The 14,782-nt window shown below is 51.2% G+C and overlaps 1 protein-coding gene across 1 annotated transcript in view; it reads left to right on the top strand.

Moving 5' to 3' along the window:
- Window positions 1-11,382: 11,382 nt before the first annotated feature.
- Window positions 11,383-14,782, top strand: part of CCDC60 (coiled-coil domain containing 60) — a 44,183-nt gene continuing 40,783 nt past the window's right edge. Inside the window, exon 1 of the mRNA XM_026037717.1 lies at window positions 11,383-11,937. Within this exon, the coding sequence (XP_025893502.1) occupies window positions 11,614-11,937 (324 nt within the window). The 5' untranslated portion in view covers window positions 11,383-11,613. The remainder of the gene's footprint in view (window positions 11,938-14,782) is intronic.

Here is a 14,782-nt window from a genome sequence, read left to right on the forward strand (position 1 = left end):
TCCTGAGAGGAATTTGGCTCTTGGAAATCTTCAGTGGGAAGGAAAACACGGTTTTCTTGGAAAAACAACACAAAACTGGAATAGAAATGGGGAGAAGAGGAGCAAATCCCCACGAATGGAAGCTCTGGGCTGGAGGGGGATGGATGCTCCCACCAGCGCTGGAGAAATGCACCAGCATCATTATGTTTAAATGATGAGCTCCGGGCACTGATAACGATACTTCATGGATCTAATTTTTCTGATGATCATGCTTTTGTGTACCGCACTGTACATCATTAATAACCTTCTTCAAACATCCTTGCTTTCCCTGTTACTAATCTTGTTCAAGCCCTCCTTTTGCCCAAGCCCAGTTAGCTGCCTGCAAAGAGGATCTCCACCCATGAGGAATTTCCATCCGTGCTGAGAGGCAGATGCTGGGAACCCTGGTGACCTGCAGTGGTGGCCTGTAGGCAAAGGTGATGCAGCTGAAGGATGCTGCCCCTGTTTGGAGCTGGATAACGAACACGGTGTGGACATGGGCGTGTGTTTCCTGAGAAAATACTGGGCCCTGCACTTGAGTTTTGTTGCTTGACGGCACCTGCTGGTGCCCCATGCACTGAGGAACAGGAGGGTCGGAGCCTTCCCCAAACCCTCTCTGGAGCCTGACTTTGCCCTTGGGAAAAGCAGCCAAATTCGGCTGCTTATCTCCTCCTTCCTGCCTGCCGCCTCCTTCCCACCCCTCCTTGCAACCTGATTAATCCATTAGGATTAACCTCTCTTTAACTCCTTGATTAGCTGCATTTTAAAACCCCATTTGTTTTCCTCTTTACATCAAGGCAGAGCCAAAAAAAGGAGGCCAATTTGCTGCGATACTGATTTGCTGCAATTGCTGGAAATCAGCGCGCGCTCCAGGCAGGCATGCTCCGCATCTCAATGCCGCCCCGCAGGCTGCGCGGGGCTCCAGCCGGCAAGAACCGACTCGGGGGGAAAAATACAGCAGCAGTCACATTCACCAGAGCTTCGAGGGTCCGCTGGCAACTTTGTAGTGGTGACAGCACCAACGCTGGGGGCTGCCGGCTGCATCTCAGAGGCTGAAATTGTCCCACTTGCTCTGTGTGGTGGGGAAACAGAGGCCCATGTGGAGCAACGCGCAGGGGCTATGCAGAAGGCTGGTGCCGGGGGTATGTAGGCTGCTCCTCTGTCCTTGGAGGACTTTTTGGACTGCGACGGACATCTGCATCCCAGTGGAAATGCCCTCAGCTTCCCTAAATTGGGCATGGATTTTCTCAACAGCAGGGTCCTCGCCATTAAGATTGTGCCATATCACAGTGTGGGATCACAGCATGGTGGAGGTTGGAAGGGACCCCTAGAGATCACCTGGTCCAACCCCCCCCGCTCAAGCAGGGGCACCCAGAGCACATCACTGTGATTTGGGCTGCTCCAGGCCTGACTTGCCATGTCTGGACCCGATCCTGGGCTTTTCAAACCCTCTCAATCTAGCTGCAAATCACCAGAGCAACTCGAGTCCGGGAGTGTTTCACAGCAAAAGCTTTCCCCTTTTATACCCACGGTTTGTATTAACGTCAGGCTGTCCCACCTTTGTCCTTAGAGCAACAGCATCTCCTGCATCTTGCCTCCTTGGGTCTCTCTTGGTCTGACCACTGCAGACACCTGGGCTGAAGGGCGATCGAGGGCCAGACAGCCCCAAGCAGCTTACACGAGAGCTGCCTCTGTCCCTCCTTTTCAGAGATATTCCGTGTTCATTAATCATTAAAATTAAAGGCAGCTCCTCCAAACCACTGTCTGAGCTGCAGTGACCATTCAAGCGGTGCTTTAGGAGCGTGAGGGCAAAACACCAGGCGTGGGCCCGTGCCCTCATGTATGCACACATGCAATAACCTAAAGCCTCCTCTTCTTTGGAAAGCAGGCTCAAAGCAGTGCCAGATGCCACGATGGAGCCTTCCTCCCATCACCTAAGCAAACAGAAAGAACAGAAAGGAGCAAAATTGCTACAGACCCAAGCGGAGGTCTTCATGGGGTTGGACGTGCCAACCAAATACCTTCAAACTACAGTTGTGGTTTGGGAAGCTGGCACTGCTGCATGATTTAGGGGGAGGCAGCTCGTGCTTCCGTAGCTGTGCGAGGAGATTTTCCGAAATTGCAATGACATGAGGAAATGTCTTTCACAGTAGCACCCAGATGGCAGGGGAAATTGTGCCGCTTGAATGTTGCTCGGATAAATTGAAGCTAAAGGAACTTTCAGTGTTTTATGGGTTGTTTCCCCTGCCCTTCACCACCTGCGGCTGAGACGGCTGTAGTGGGGTGGGCCTGCAGAAGGAGCGGGATCCTTAGATGAAACCAGCTGGAAAATGACCTCGGCTGGGATAAGTGTTCCTGCCATCCTTGATGTGACTCGTGGGGCCGATGCTCCTTGGGGCGAGCACAGAGCACAGGGCAGGACAGCTTGTGTTCTGGGTTGCGTTGGGGGCCCAGGGAGGTGCTGTTCCTGCGAGCCCGTCCCAGCGGGAGCCTTGCTCCAGCGCAAGGGGAGGCGTTTCCAGGCGGGAAGCGCCCTCACGTCACCGGGACTCGCCGCGGCCGTGGCGTTATTGGCGACTCACAGGAGTACTGAAATGGCACACGCCACCGGTTACTTAGGCCGGTCTCCACCCGAGGAAGGGAAACTGGGACGCGTGGCGTGGGCTCCTTTGATTTATGTTTCCGTGTGAGAGGCAAATGAGCACCTTCCCTGTCTACTTTGCTCCGGCTGCAAGTTGTGGCAGGAGACCTCGCGCACTGAGCATGGAGAGGAGTCGCTGGCAGTGCACGTTGCTCCCGTTTTGCAAACGCAGCAGAGCGCGGAGTGCCCGGGATCCGGGATGACGTTTGGGAGAGAGCCAAGAAGCTGCTTCCGCGGGCCGAGGCTGGGGCAGGGCCGCGGCGGCGGATCCTGCGGGAGCGTCGTGTGCGCGGCCTGAGCGCAGCCCCGGCTTGTGGCGGGAGACGTTCTGCGAGTGACCCGAGCCTCTGCTCTCCGTGCCGGGGCGTTTTGCAGGGCAACAGTCATTATATCTGTTACACTCGCAAAAACAGATCATAATAGTAGGAGGAATTGGTGGGGGGCTGTTGATGCCCTGATGCTGTCACTTGTCACCCAGAGGGCGACGGGCCGGTGCCAGCCTGGCTCTGACGCTCTCACTGGGATCACGCGCTGGGATCCAGCACGGGGCCTGCACTTCCAGGTGCGCCCATTCCCGGGCACGCTGGACAGGGTGGCATCGGCTCACTATCAGCATCCCGCGCACGGATCTGCCCTATCCTGCTCACTCGGCAGATACGGGCCGTGTAAACACAGTGTGAGGATGTGTGGTTGCTCATCCAGGAGCCTGGAAATGCACTGTTAATATAATTAAGCTGTCACAGGATTCCTTTAGAAACCATCTCCAGGGTATCTGGGCCATTGTTTTAATCTTGCTTATTCTCCAGCGAGCTCTAAACCTTCCGAGGCACAGGCATCTCTTTTTCTTCTTCTTTTTTATTCTCCCCTGTGGAAGAATTTGGAAGCTAAGGCAATGAGCCCTCCCAGAGCTGCCCCCGGCTCCTCGCGGGGTCTGTATTCATGGATACAGCACCCGGGTAGGAGGATGCTCTGCAGCTACATCACGGGGATGTAATGAGAGCCCCAGCAAAACTCCCGAACCAGCTTAACGCATCTCAAATTGGTTCTTTTTATAACAGGGCATGAAGCAAAAAGCTCTGCAGAAGCTAAATGTCTCTCTCAAATCATCAAGTTATTTTTAAGTGTGTCTATATTCTCCTATGTGTGTGTAAATATATACCTCCCCCACACGTGCATCTATCTCAAGGAGGTATAAAGTAAAAACAGATGAAGACTGTGAGGGGGCGAGAGGATGGTAGGCTGCTCTTTTGGGAAGAATTTCTTCAAGGTTTGGAAACCCCAAAGATTCCGTGATAATGTGATCCGACAAAATTTCAGCTTCCTTGGACCTGCAAGGAATGGTGTTAATGAAAGACATCCTAATGAGTCTCCTTTCTACATTTCAATTTATTCTAACAAGCTGATGTGGCAGCCGGGAACACAGGTTCAATATTGCACTTTCAGAAGTTTTGACAAGTTCTGGAGCCAATTATAAATTGGAGCCTTTGAAAAAGGCAGTGCCGTCCTGCAGACACGGCAAGCGGCACCAAGGAAGCCCCTGGCTCCGTGCAGGCAGCGCTGTTCCCACCTCCTGGTCCAGCTCTGATGATCGCTTCCCACTGTTCCCACCTTGGCTTTTTGATCCAGCCTGCCTAGATCCTATTGTCAGGTTTGGATTGCCCGGGAAGGGCTTATTTGATATAAGAAGAGGAATGTACCTCAGTTGGATATAGATGCAGTACATGCTCCCCTTGGCTTTTCTCCATTAAGTAGGGCAGCAGAGAGCACGCGCTCCTGACCACTTGCGTTCTGCAAACCCGCACATCGGGCTGAAAGAAAAGAAAGGAGGGGAGGCAGTTTCTGCAGGGAGCGTAAATAGGAAGGCTTATACAAACGGGCAGAGCGAGTGCAGCGCTCTTCAGCACCCTGCGTGCCCCAGCTTAGGGTAATTCATTTTTATCGCTTCTCTTTCTCTCGTCTCTTCTTTTTTTTTTAACAAGAATAATAACAAAAGGAGGATTACGAGCTCCTTGGCTGCGCAGAGCCGCGCGTTGCAGCAGGGCGATGCAAACAAAGGGCCAGATGGCAGCGCGCGCCCAAGCGGAGCCGCTTGTTGGGGCAGGACGGCCCCGCGCCCGCGGAGGAGGTCCCGCACGGAGCCCCTTAGAGCAGCCCGTCCCGGGGCTGAATGCAGGAAGGGGAGCGTTTTGGCTAATAATATCCTGGCTGCGACCTGCGCCCCGGAGAGCTGCGGCCAGTTGGTGCCGGCCAGCTGGTGCATGTCTGTGTTGAGAGCACAGGGAGAAGTGTTGTCCTGCAGAGTCACCGCTCCCGGCACGGTCATGGCCGCTCCTGCCGGCTGGACTCGCCCTGGGGTTTCTCTGCAGCCTCCACAGATCCCCCTTTTCCAGCTGCTCCCTCCGGGGCCGCGGTCCTGCTGAGCCCAGAGCACGCTTGGGGCACGGGGCAGCGCAGCCCGTGAGTCTGTCCTTCGGCCACCTCCTCCTCCCTGACGCTTTGGAAAATACCTGGGAGGATTTCCAAATGCCTGTGCTTCTGCAGCTAATCCGCACCATCCCGATAATGCATGGAAAGCCTACCCGGAGAAAGCTCAAGGCACGCAAAGCCTACGGCGTGCGGGGCCAATCCACCTTTGCCGCAAAGCGCTTCCCAGCTGCCGCGTGGGAAGAGCAGGAGCGGGGCCTCCACGCGTGTCCCCCCTCTCCGGCGGTGATCGTGGCTCCATGTTCCTAACTGCTCTCAATTATGTTTTCTTTCCTCCTCTCTGGTGATGCTGCTGACAGCTCAGCCGGTTTGGTACCATGGCACACCCAAAGCAAGCCTGGGGCTAGGAGACAGGCTGTGGCCACCCGGTATTTCATTAACTCCCTGGCTCCCACAACCTGGGCCACCGAGGTTGCTCTTGGAAGCAGCCAGGAGATGCTGTGTGCAGAAGACCCAAAGAAACAGTGTTTTTTCTGGCACGGGCTACTGTCCTCCTGCTTCTCGCTGGCAGGACAGCTTCAATGGCATTTGAAAGCCGAGACGGCTCTGGCGCAATCCCATGGATGGGGCATGTGACAAAAGGAGCTTGGTGGCCATGTGGCAGCAGCAGGTTGGAGGCCACATGCTTAGCGAGGCTTGGGTGATACGTTAACAGAGTCTGTAAATATTTGTCATTTTGTTGCTCCGCGCACGGGTCTGCACACAGGGTTTGTTTACCACGCAATGCCTGGCAAGGGTGCGTTGCCTTTGCAGCTGGCTCCGGGGAGGCTTCGGCAACAGCTCTCGTGTTTCCAGAAACTGGGTAACGAGAGCAGGGCAGCGACGGAGCTCGTAGGTGACATGGACAGATGCAAAACGTCCATCTGGGCAGCGTGTCCTTCTCCCGCGGCGCTTTGCTCTGCTTTGTACTTTGGGCATGTGCCTGCGTGTTGCATTAAGGGCCACGGCCACTCGCTACGGGCCACGGCGGCTGCTGCTCACCTGAGCGCCTCAGACGGCCAGCCAAGATTTGGCACTTTGGTTTCGGAGTTGTGCTCTTCCCAGAAGTGGTCCGAGCTGCTGCCTCGCTGCCTGGTGGGATGGAGAGCCAGAAAGGGCTGTCAGTAGTACAAGCTGTCAGGTTTTCTGCAAAAGCAGCTTTCTTTGCAAAACCTAAGGGCTAAATCCTGCCTCTTAGTAAGAAAAAGGGGAGCTGGCCCAGACCAGGTATTTTGGCAAATGACAGTGACTCCCCTCTTCATCCCCACCACACTGGAGCTGTTCAGACACTCCTGACTTCCACGCTGTGCCTCCAGCTCTTCTGAGTCACTCTGTGAGCAGGGAGCTCATAATTCTTGATTTTTTTTTCAAGTACAAATGGAAAAGGATATTAAATAAGATCACTGACGAAGGTCCCAACAGTGACTAATTCCTTGGGCACGTGCTGTTCTAGCTAGTCCCTATGAGCTCACTGCACATCGCTGGGGGCTTGCAGGGATCACAGGAGGCAGAGGGGCAAAGCAAGGACTAAGCACCTCCAAACCATTTTGCAAGACACAAAGCTGGTGGTGCCGTCCCACTGCGTGTTCAACCCCTCCGCGATCTACCAAGCATAACGTACTTCTTTGGGGTCCCTTTGCTTTGGAAGTGTTGGCAGCACATGTTGGATAAACAGCAGGACGGGCTGCGGTGACTCTGGTGGCCGAGGTTCACTAATGTACCTTGAGCCAAAGGAGCTTTTCAGCGTGAGCTCCTGTGGCGGGCACTGGCCCAAAGCAGGAAACGGGCCCCACGGGGCATGTGAACACCTCAGACTTCAGCCCAGGGAGGCCTCTGGGTTTGAGGGCATGAAGGAGCAAGCAGAGAGTTCCCGGGGAGCGGGAGAGCTGGGCCAAACACCCCTGCAAACCTTCCCTGCAGATCCGAGCCACCAAAAGCAGGGCCGCACTGGAGGAGTGCAAATAACCGACAGGCTGTCGTGGACTGTTTGGCCTTGGCTTGTGCCCAGCCGGGCCTCGCTGCTGCTCCCTGCCGGACGGCTCCGCGTGGCTCCACGCAGCCCTCTGGTCGCACGTGGAAGCGGGAGGCCGCGAGACCCCTGCTTCCCCGGGCCTCCTACGAGGCTCTTGCAACCACACTCACCGGCTGCATCCTCCCTTCCTCCCTCCCTCCCTCTCCGCCTCCAAGGAATTGCTGTTTGTGAGGCCGGCAGTGTGGAGCGTGTGGTCGTTTGCCTGATGAAACGAAATAAAGGCTGCAGGACCGGGCACAGCTAATTAGAGCCTCTATAAAATAGCATCTATTTCCACAGATGGGAAGCCGCTTCCCCTCTTTATAGCTGCTTCAGTTAATTAGTTATCTTGGAGGTTGCATTTACATTGCCGGCTTTGTGCAATACCCTTTTGTTAAGTACTTTTCATATACTTTTATGAAGTCGGCCACTGAAACGTGCTCGTTTATCTCGCCGGTGACAGGCTCCGCGGCTTGCTGAGCGCCGCGCGCCAGATGCCGGGATTGTGAAATAATGTTTGGCTTGTCTGGCGCTGGGAAGGAGGACAGAAGGTGAACAATTGCGAGAGGAAAGTCCCAGGCAGCAGCAGCCAGGGGCGGAATCCTGACGACTTGCACAAAGCTTTGCAATCTGCTCGGTTCCCGCGGCCCGCAGGGCTGGGGGCAGCAGCTCTTGTCGCCCGTCCTGTGCTTCACCACGGCCTTCCTCTTCCCCCGGGGTGTAGCCACACGCGGGACACGTCTGCAGCTACATTTACGTCTGGGCCTGAAAAAGCAGCCCGTTAAGCACAGCTTGGGGAAGGAGCAGGCGAGAAGTGCTGGTGTTGGCTCTGTGTTTGCATCAGTCCCTCCTGCTTTGCCTGTTCTGGGGGGTTATATCTTCCCTCTTTGCAGCCTAGAAATAATTCATTACTGAGTTTTTGCTCCATTTTGACCTGATGTGTGGTTTCCTCTGATCCAGCCACGATCAGAGGGCCCTCCTCAAACCTCTGCCTCCTGCTTTACATGCTCTAGGTGTCCCTGCTCGAGCAGGGGGGTTGGACTAGATGAACTAGAGGTCCCTTCCAACCCTAACCGTTCTGCGATTCTGTGCTCCTCTTCTCTCCGGTGAAACGGGACTTCCCAGCGCTGGGTGTCCCCGGCAGCGTGAGGTGCCGGGCAGCAGATCCTCGTGCTGCTAGTGAGGTCAGGGGCATCACCAGCGATGATCGATCCCTGCCCTCATTGCTAGGTAATATCTGCAAAATCGATGCTTCTTCTGCAGCCTGAATCATCCAGGCCTGCGTTGTGAAACTATTTTTCACGTCCATTCCGTGAAGAACAGAAAGACCTGGATAAAATCAGCTTCTCTTTTTTTTCTGTTCCATTATTTCTAGGCTTTTTTTCCCGTCTTTTCCCCTCCAAGTAAGGTCAGCCAAAGCTCGTCCTCCCGCGCGCTCAGGGCTGTCAGCACGATCCAGCGACCGCGGTGCTTTAGGAGACAAACATCTTGGTGACAGGAGCCCTCCAAGAAACCACACTTTGCAACTCCAACTTCAGAAACTCAGTGTGCAGCCCGGTTCTTTGGGGGGAAGTAAAGCCCAAATATGCAAATCTGTGATTTTCTGCACCAGTTAGTTTGTATTGGGCTGCTGGCTGATGTTCCTGAAGGTATACGTTGGGATGCAACTATTACTCGTTCAAAATGTCACCGGTGGGGATACTGCTTTGAAAGACAAAGGGTAATTTATTGAGAAAAGGGTGTCATTTAGGTGGAAGGATTGAAGGCAGAGAGAGACAGTTTCTGCATAACTGCCAAAAGAGAATACCAGATCATCTGATAGTCAGAAAACAGCTTTGAATTTCCTAGGCTGCCCTTGAGGGATAAGAAAATAAAAGCTAAGGACAAAAAAAAGAAAACCCAAAAAACTTAACCACAGCGACAGCAGAATTCTGAAAATTGCAGTAAAAAAATGTGATTTTCTCCTCTGCAACAATAACCGAGAAAAAGATAAGAATGTAATTTGTAAAAGCTGTTAAATTGCCACCAAAAATTGTAAGCTGGATGCAGAAATTACATGGAAGGAGAAAAGAAATAAATTCATACCTGTCTTTCTTGGAATATTTCTTGAAAATGTGACCAGACAATGAACAGAGTGGAAGAGAAATGTATCTGTGAGAGTCAAAACAAAAGCAGTGAAAAAACCTGACGTTTGGATAACTCGAGCTGATCAAGTCAGAACGTTTTACCCAGGATCCTTCGTGGGCTGCAAAATGAAAATGTTTTTGTGTGCTGTCTCCAAAAATGTAAAACCGCATATCCATCTTTTTTTGTTTGTTTGTTTGTTTCGGAATAATATATTCTCCCTTGTCTCTGAGGGAGCCTATTTATATGGAAATGCTACAACCTGAGCCAGGAAGAGTGCTGGGCCAGTGGCTTGCACATCGTCGAGTCGGTTGGCTTATTACTGCCAGCTCCAAAGAGAACTTCTCGACACTAAAAAGGTTAACTGGATGGGCTGCTGGGTGACCAACTTTTTCAGGAAACAAATGGCAAACAGTCGAGGGAAAGAGGAGCTGACTGGAACCAGAGACCTGCTGCTGCCACCCCTCTGAATGTTGGGGTTGTTCCTCTTGAAACAGCCTTTTCCCTGGAGATGGTCTCCTTTTTCCTCCCTGGATCAGTGACTCACTGGAAGCACCTGAGAGTGGGGTATGTTTGAGGCACAACTCAAAAGCATTTATAGTATAGAAGTTTTACAACACGTGGGTGCCTGTAAGGGTGTTGCTTGCCTGCTCTGACCCTCAGCAGTGAAAATCAGCTGAAGCATCTAGATTGACTCAAGTGAAATAAAATAAGTAAAGGGCACTGGTGGTGCAGTGTCCCAGGTGGGGCTTCCAGCTCTTGAACTTTGGAGGCCTCTCTTCTCAGCAGGTCACAACCCTGTCAGCTCTTGCAATGGGCCTTGAAAGCCATGTGGACATTTGACCTCCTGGAAGGAGTGACCAGAATAAAGTATTTGGGCATCATCTTGGCAGGTAGTCAAGGGAAAGGAGGAATTCACAATTTTGATAATATAGCTTATATGTCAGCCTACTTCAGAGCATTGCCGTTGCAGCGAAACGAATACTCTGATGGTCACGAATGCAAAAAGAGTTTAATACCAAGGTTATTAAAATAACAAGAAAACACAGACTTGTAAAATTCACCACCAATTCAAAGCACATGCAGTTGCATACGATCTGGTCCTTGAACGCGTGGGAAAAATAAGTGGAACGTGTGTTGGAGAGAAGAGCAGCTCTGGAGCACCTGAGGGTTTGCGAGCAGGTTTGCTCAAGTGCAAACAAATCACTAAGGCTAATCAAGCTCCATTCCTGACGCAAAAAGCCCTCAGTGTGGATGCGGAACCGCGTTTTAGGCATCAGGGCAGCTTTAGAAATCCACTTCAGGCTTTCACTTGGTGATTGTCACACAGATGTTTCTGTTCAACCCTCGGAATAAAAATTCCAGCCTCTTGAGTGTTCTAGCAGAAAACACACTTGTGTTCCCAGGTATGGCAAAAGCAAGTAATTGGAGTGATGTCCTCCAGGGACAGCCACCCTGGAGGATGGAGGGTGGTGTTCTTCATGGTCTCTTAATGCTGGCTGTGGGAATGCTTCCTTCCACGGGAAGGCTGAATTCCAAGGGGACATTTGGCATGTGGGGCAGACAAGGGGCTGGAAGGGAGGTAGCAAAGTTGCCTGCAAACCGCCTTGAATGTGTCATGTAAATAAACTGTCCGCCTGCCGATGACAGATGGATATTGTGCCTTTTGGGGGCTGTTTTTGCAGGGACAGAAGGGCAGCAGTGGGGATTTCTGCAGTGGCAATTTCCTGCCGGCGGGGTCTGCAGGGCAACCTGAGGCGCCTCCTCCAGCGAGTGAAACAGCGACAGGGACCGAGACATTTAGGTGTTCGCAGAAACCCCGGTCCGTGGCGGCACTGCGGCGTGTCGCCCCGCTCAGCTCCCCGTTTCCCCACGTTCCCCTCAGCTCTACCCGCCACCCCGCCCCTCGAGCGCCGCGCGTGGGCGCTGTGCGCATGCGCGGGGTTGCCGCGGCAACGGCGCGACGCGACCGTTGGGCGCCAAAGGCCGCGGCGGGGGAAGGGAGCCCGTCCCGTCCCGCGGGCCCGGCCGGGCGGCGGCCGGAGCCCTCTGGGCCCGGGCAGGGGGTGCTGGAGCTAGGCACGAGTATGAGGAAAGTGGGTTTTAAGTGAAATGCTTCAGAGGGAGGTGCTCAGTGTGCCCCGGAGTTCTGGAAGCTTCTGTTCCCCTCAGGTGCCTTCTTGCTTTTTGAGGCACTCTGGGGGATGAGACTAAACGCGACCTCTGTCACAGCCCCTGTGGGATGTGACAAGGGAGGCCGGCTCCAGGGTTTGGGCAGCAGCCACCTGAACTGAGCCTTGGGAGACCATTCTTAATAACACAAGCGGCAAATCCCCAGCGGCTCCCAGCGGGAGCTATGCCGGTGCCGGATGCCTCCAAGAGCGGCAGAGTCAAGGTGTCGACGGCCACCAGAGCGCTGAACCCCCGGGACTTTGTGCGAATCCAGGCTTTGCCCGCCCTCGAGCAGAGAGCAGGGAAGATCTTAGCCCGGAGCCAGACGGTTTATAAGAGCAGCGAACCCTCACGAGAAGAGGCTTTCTGGGCCAACTACCGCCGCCGGCAGCAGCAGCTCGCCCAGGGACACTTCACCAGCAGCGGGAAACCCTACCAGGAGCTCGGCGAGATCCTCTACACCGACCCAAAGAAACTCACCCTCCACGCTCTGGGGCAGCTCATGCCGGTAGGAGCAATGCATCTGTTTTAAATAGAAAATTCCAACGGGAAGCGCGTATTTCCAATGAGAAGGGTGATACCTCCCTGCTTAAAGTGCAAAAAGGTTTGGAGTGATATGCTGGGCTGTCCTGCAGATATCCATTACAACATGGTGCAAAATGGGTGTTAATAAGGCTGTGATAAATGTGACTGCTGTGGCATTTTTATTTTAGTGTGTGAGAACCGGGTTTTATAACTGGGCTTTAAAGTTTTTAAGGAGAGTGGCTGGAATGGAGCGGAGACGTGAGAAGACTGATGAATGAAGAGGGAAAACATGGAGTAATGGGAATGCATTTAATAGAATAACTGGGGGAAGGCAACAAGGTAGGTCTTGAAAACTCAATGAAAGGAGTCATAGTGAGGCCGTGAAGGAAGGATTAAATAAGAGGAATGAGGAAATGGTCAGATTTGAGAGGTCGTGAAAAGCTCACAATTGAACGTAAGAATGCTACAAAAATGAAGTAAGAAGAAAGAACAATATAGGTGGGGCAGCCTTGGAGGTAGCAGATTAAATGTTCCGTGCTTCACTTGGCAGCTGTGTTTGAGTTGTGGCAATCTCTGAGGAGCTTTGCTGTGTTTGTGCTAGTTTGGCTCTTGGTAATACTGCCTCCTGCATCCCTGGTGCTGCAAAGCCCCTGGCTTGGCGTGTCCTGCTCCATCTCAAGTTGCTTTTACGTCAGACTGGATTCCTTAAACCACGAGGACCAAAACCTGGTTGCTGGTGGTTGAGATGAGAGTGCTGCCATTTGTCTTGTTTTCCTGTTGGCTGCGAAGCTCCCTGAATCCTGGGTGCTGCTCTGTGTAAAACGCGATTTTCCTTGTGATCTTAATTCACACAGAATGAAGTCCTCTCAGACTATCCAGCGTGCAAGCTGTAACATAAATGTTTGTGATTTTGAGCCCATGGTTTGCTATGTGCTTTCTAGTGGGGTGCCCAAGGGATAGTGTTGGACAGCTGCCACAGAAGTAGAAGCAGCGAAGTTATTATTCAGGCTAGACAGATAAGATTCTGTCCACCCTCTACTTAATTTTTCTGCTCTGATTGTGTGTGTTGCATTCTGAATTTAAAGTTTGGGGTTTAAGTATTTAAAATTCCAAGTACATAATGATTTACATTAATTTGATTTCTCAGAATACTTCAAGTATCATTTTTCTGTCTTCACTCTGATGTTTGTTTCTGTGAATTTGTCGATACCCAGCAAGTGTTGCCAGTGGTTTTGCCTTAACTGTTAACTTCCAACGTAGCTTATCTTCTAAGTGACTTTCAAGTCTTTCAACTACAGACTGACTCTCTGACGTTCTGATAATCCCCCAAATGCTGAGCTCTTCTCTTCTTTTTCATTTAAAAATGGTGTCAGGATTCTGTCCTTAAGGATGCTCTGCCCAAGCTTGAACTCTAGTACTTGAGATCTCAAACAAATACCAAGTTAAAAGTATATACTTGCTAAAGAATATAAACTGGAGGTAGGTCATTAAAAAAGAGATTGTGACTTATGCTTTAGATGTCTGGAACGATCAGAGGGGATGTAGTCACACGTGTCCTTCCTTCTTCTGGAGAGCATAGCTAAAAACACTAGATCACCTTGACAATCCGAGACTAACTATTGTAAGATATATGGATCCATCTACTAGGGATGTTTAAGGGCATTACCTTCTGGGTAGTCAAAAGTGGGTTCTCTGATTACTGCAGATATGTCATCTCTGCCTTCTAAGTTAGCCACACTCATGGCTGAAGAAAATGCTATAATTAGAGATTCTAATGTAGGTGTTCACTACCAAACAGCAAGAAGATGATGAAACACCGTGAATTCAATAGGACCTGAGCAGATGTTCTCCTGCATCCTAAAATCTGCTGGGAAATGCTACTTTCTAAATTAATATTATCAAAAAATAGGGACTTAAAGATGTTAAAATTATTTAACTGAATATGCTGGGAGGATTATGCAATGATATGGGCACAGGATATTGTATGTAGTAACTGTTTAAATGCTTCATGACAAGTATGGTCAGAAATGCTTTGCGTCCATTCATGCATTATGTGACTTTACTAAGTAAATTGGTTAATGCTGGAAGCTTGCAATTTGTATTCAAATATTCTAATTGTTGCAAAGGAAAAAAATGCTTTTTTATGGTTATACAGTGAATGTGGTAACTATCTTATAATAAAAACATTAAGTAAAGCCAGGGCTGATCCAGGGAAAGAATCCTATTCTGCTGCAACCAGCTGGAACAAAATAAACCCCTTGAAAACTGTAAACCCTCCCTGATAGTGAGGAATGGAACTGAGCAAGTATAATATTTGGGTTTAAAAGATCAAATGAGATTTCTTTTTTCCCATCCTATAAACTGTTATCCAAGCATAATTAGGTGGCCCTGCCCACAGTGGGGTGGATGTTGTGGCCCCCATGATCTGGTTGTCTGCTTATCTTCACTTTTGTCCCCGTTAGCACCTTAGCACCTGAGCTAATAAATAGTAGTAAGTTTGAGCACATGATGTTTGAAGGTATATGAGAAAGTGGTGAATAAGTGGACTATGGATAATCTGGCTGTGGAGCAAGAGAAAATGGTAGAGCTTTTTGTATCAGAAATACCAGTCTCAAGCAGTTACGTGAGATTGGCAGTAAAGTAGAAATGAAATGAAAGATAAATGAAGGCTGCGAAGTGACAGGTAATGATGCCATCATGAACGGGGTTGGAATAGAGCAGATCGTGTGTGAAGAAAGCAAAGCCTTTTTACGTGTTTTGTCGAATCCGGATATAAGCCTAACTTGGAATAGCAGGTCTCTTCAGCTTCTTCAGAAGGGTGTTAGGTG

Source organism: Nothoprocta perdicaria, unplaced genomic scaffold, assembly GCF_003342845.1.
Source record: "Nothoprocta perdicaria isolate Ctin4 unplaced genomic scaffold, notPer1 scaffold_2, whole genome shotgun sequence".
In the NCBI taxonomy this organism is placed as follows: Eukaryota; Metazoa; Chordata; class Aves; order Tinamiformes; family Tinamidae; genus Nothoprocta; species Nothoprocta perdicaria.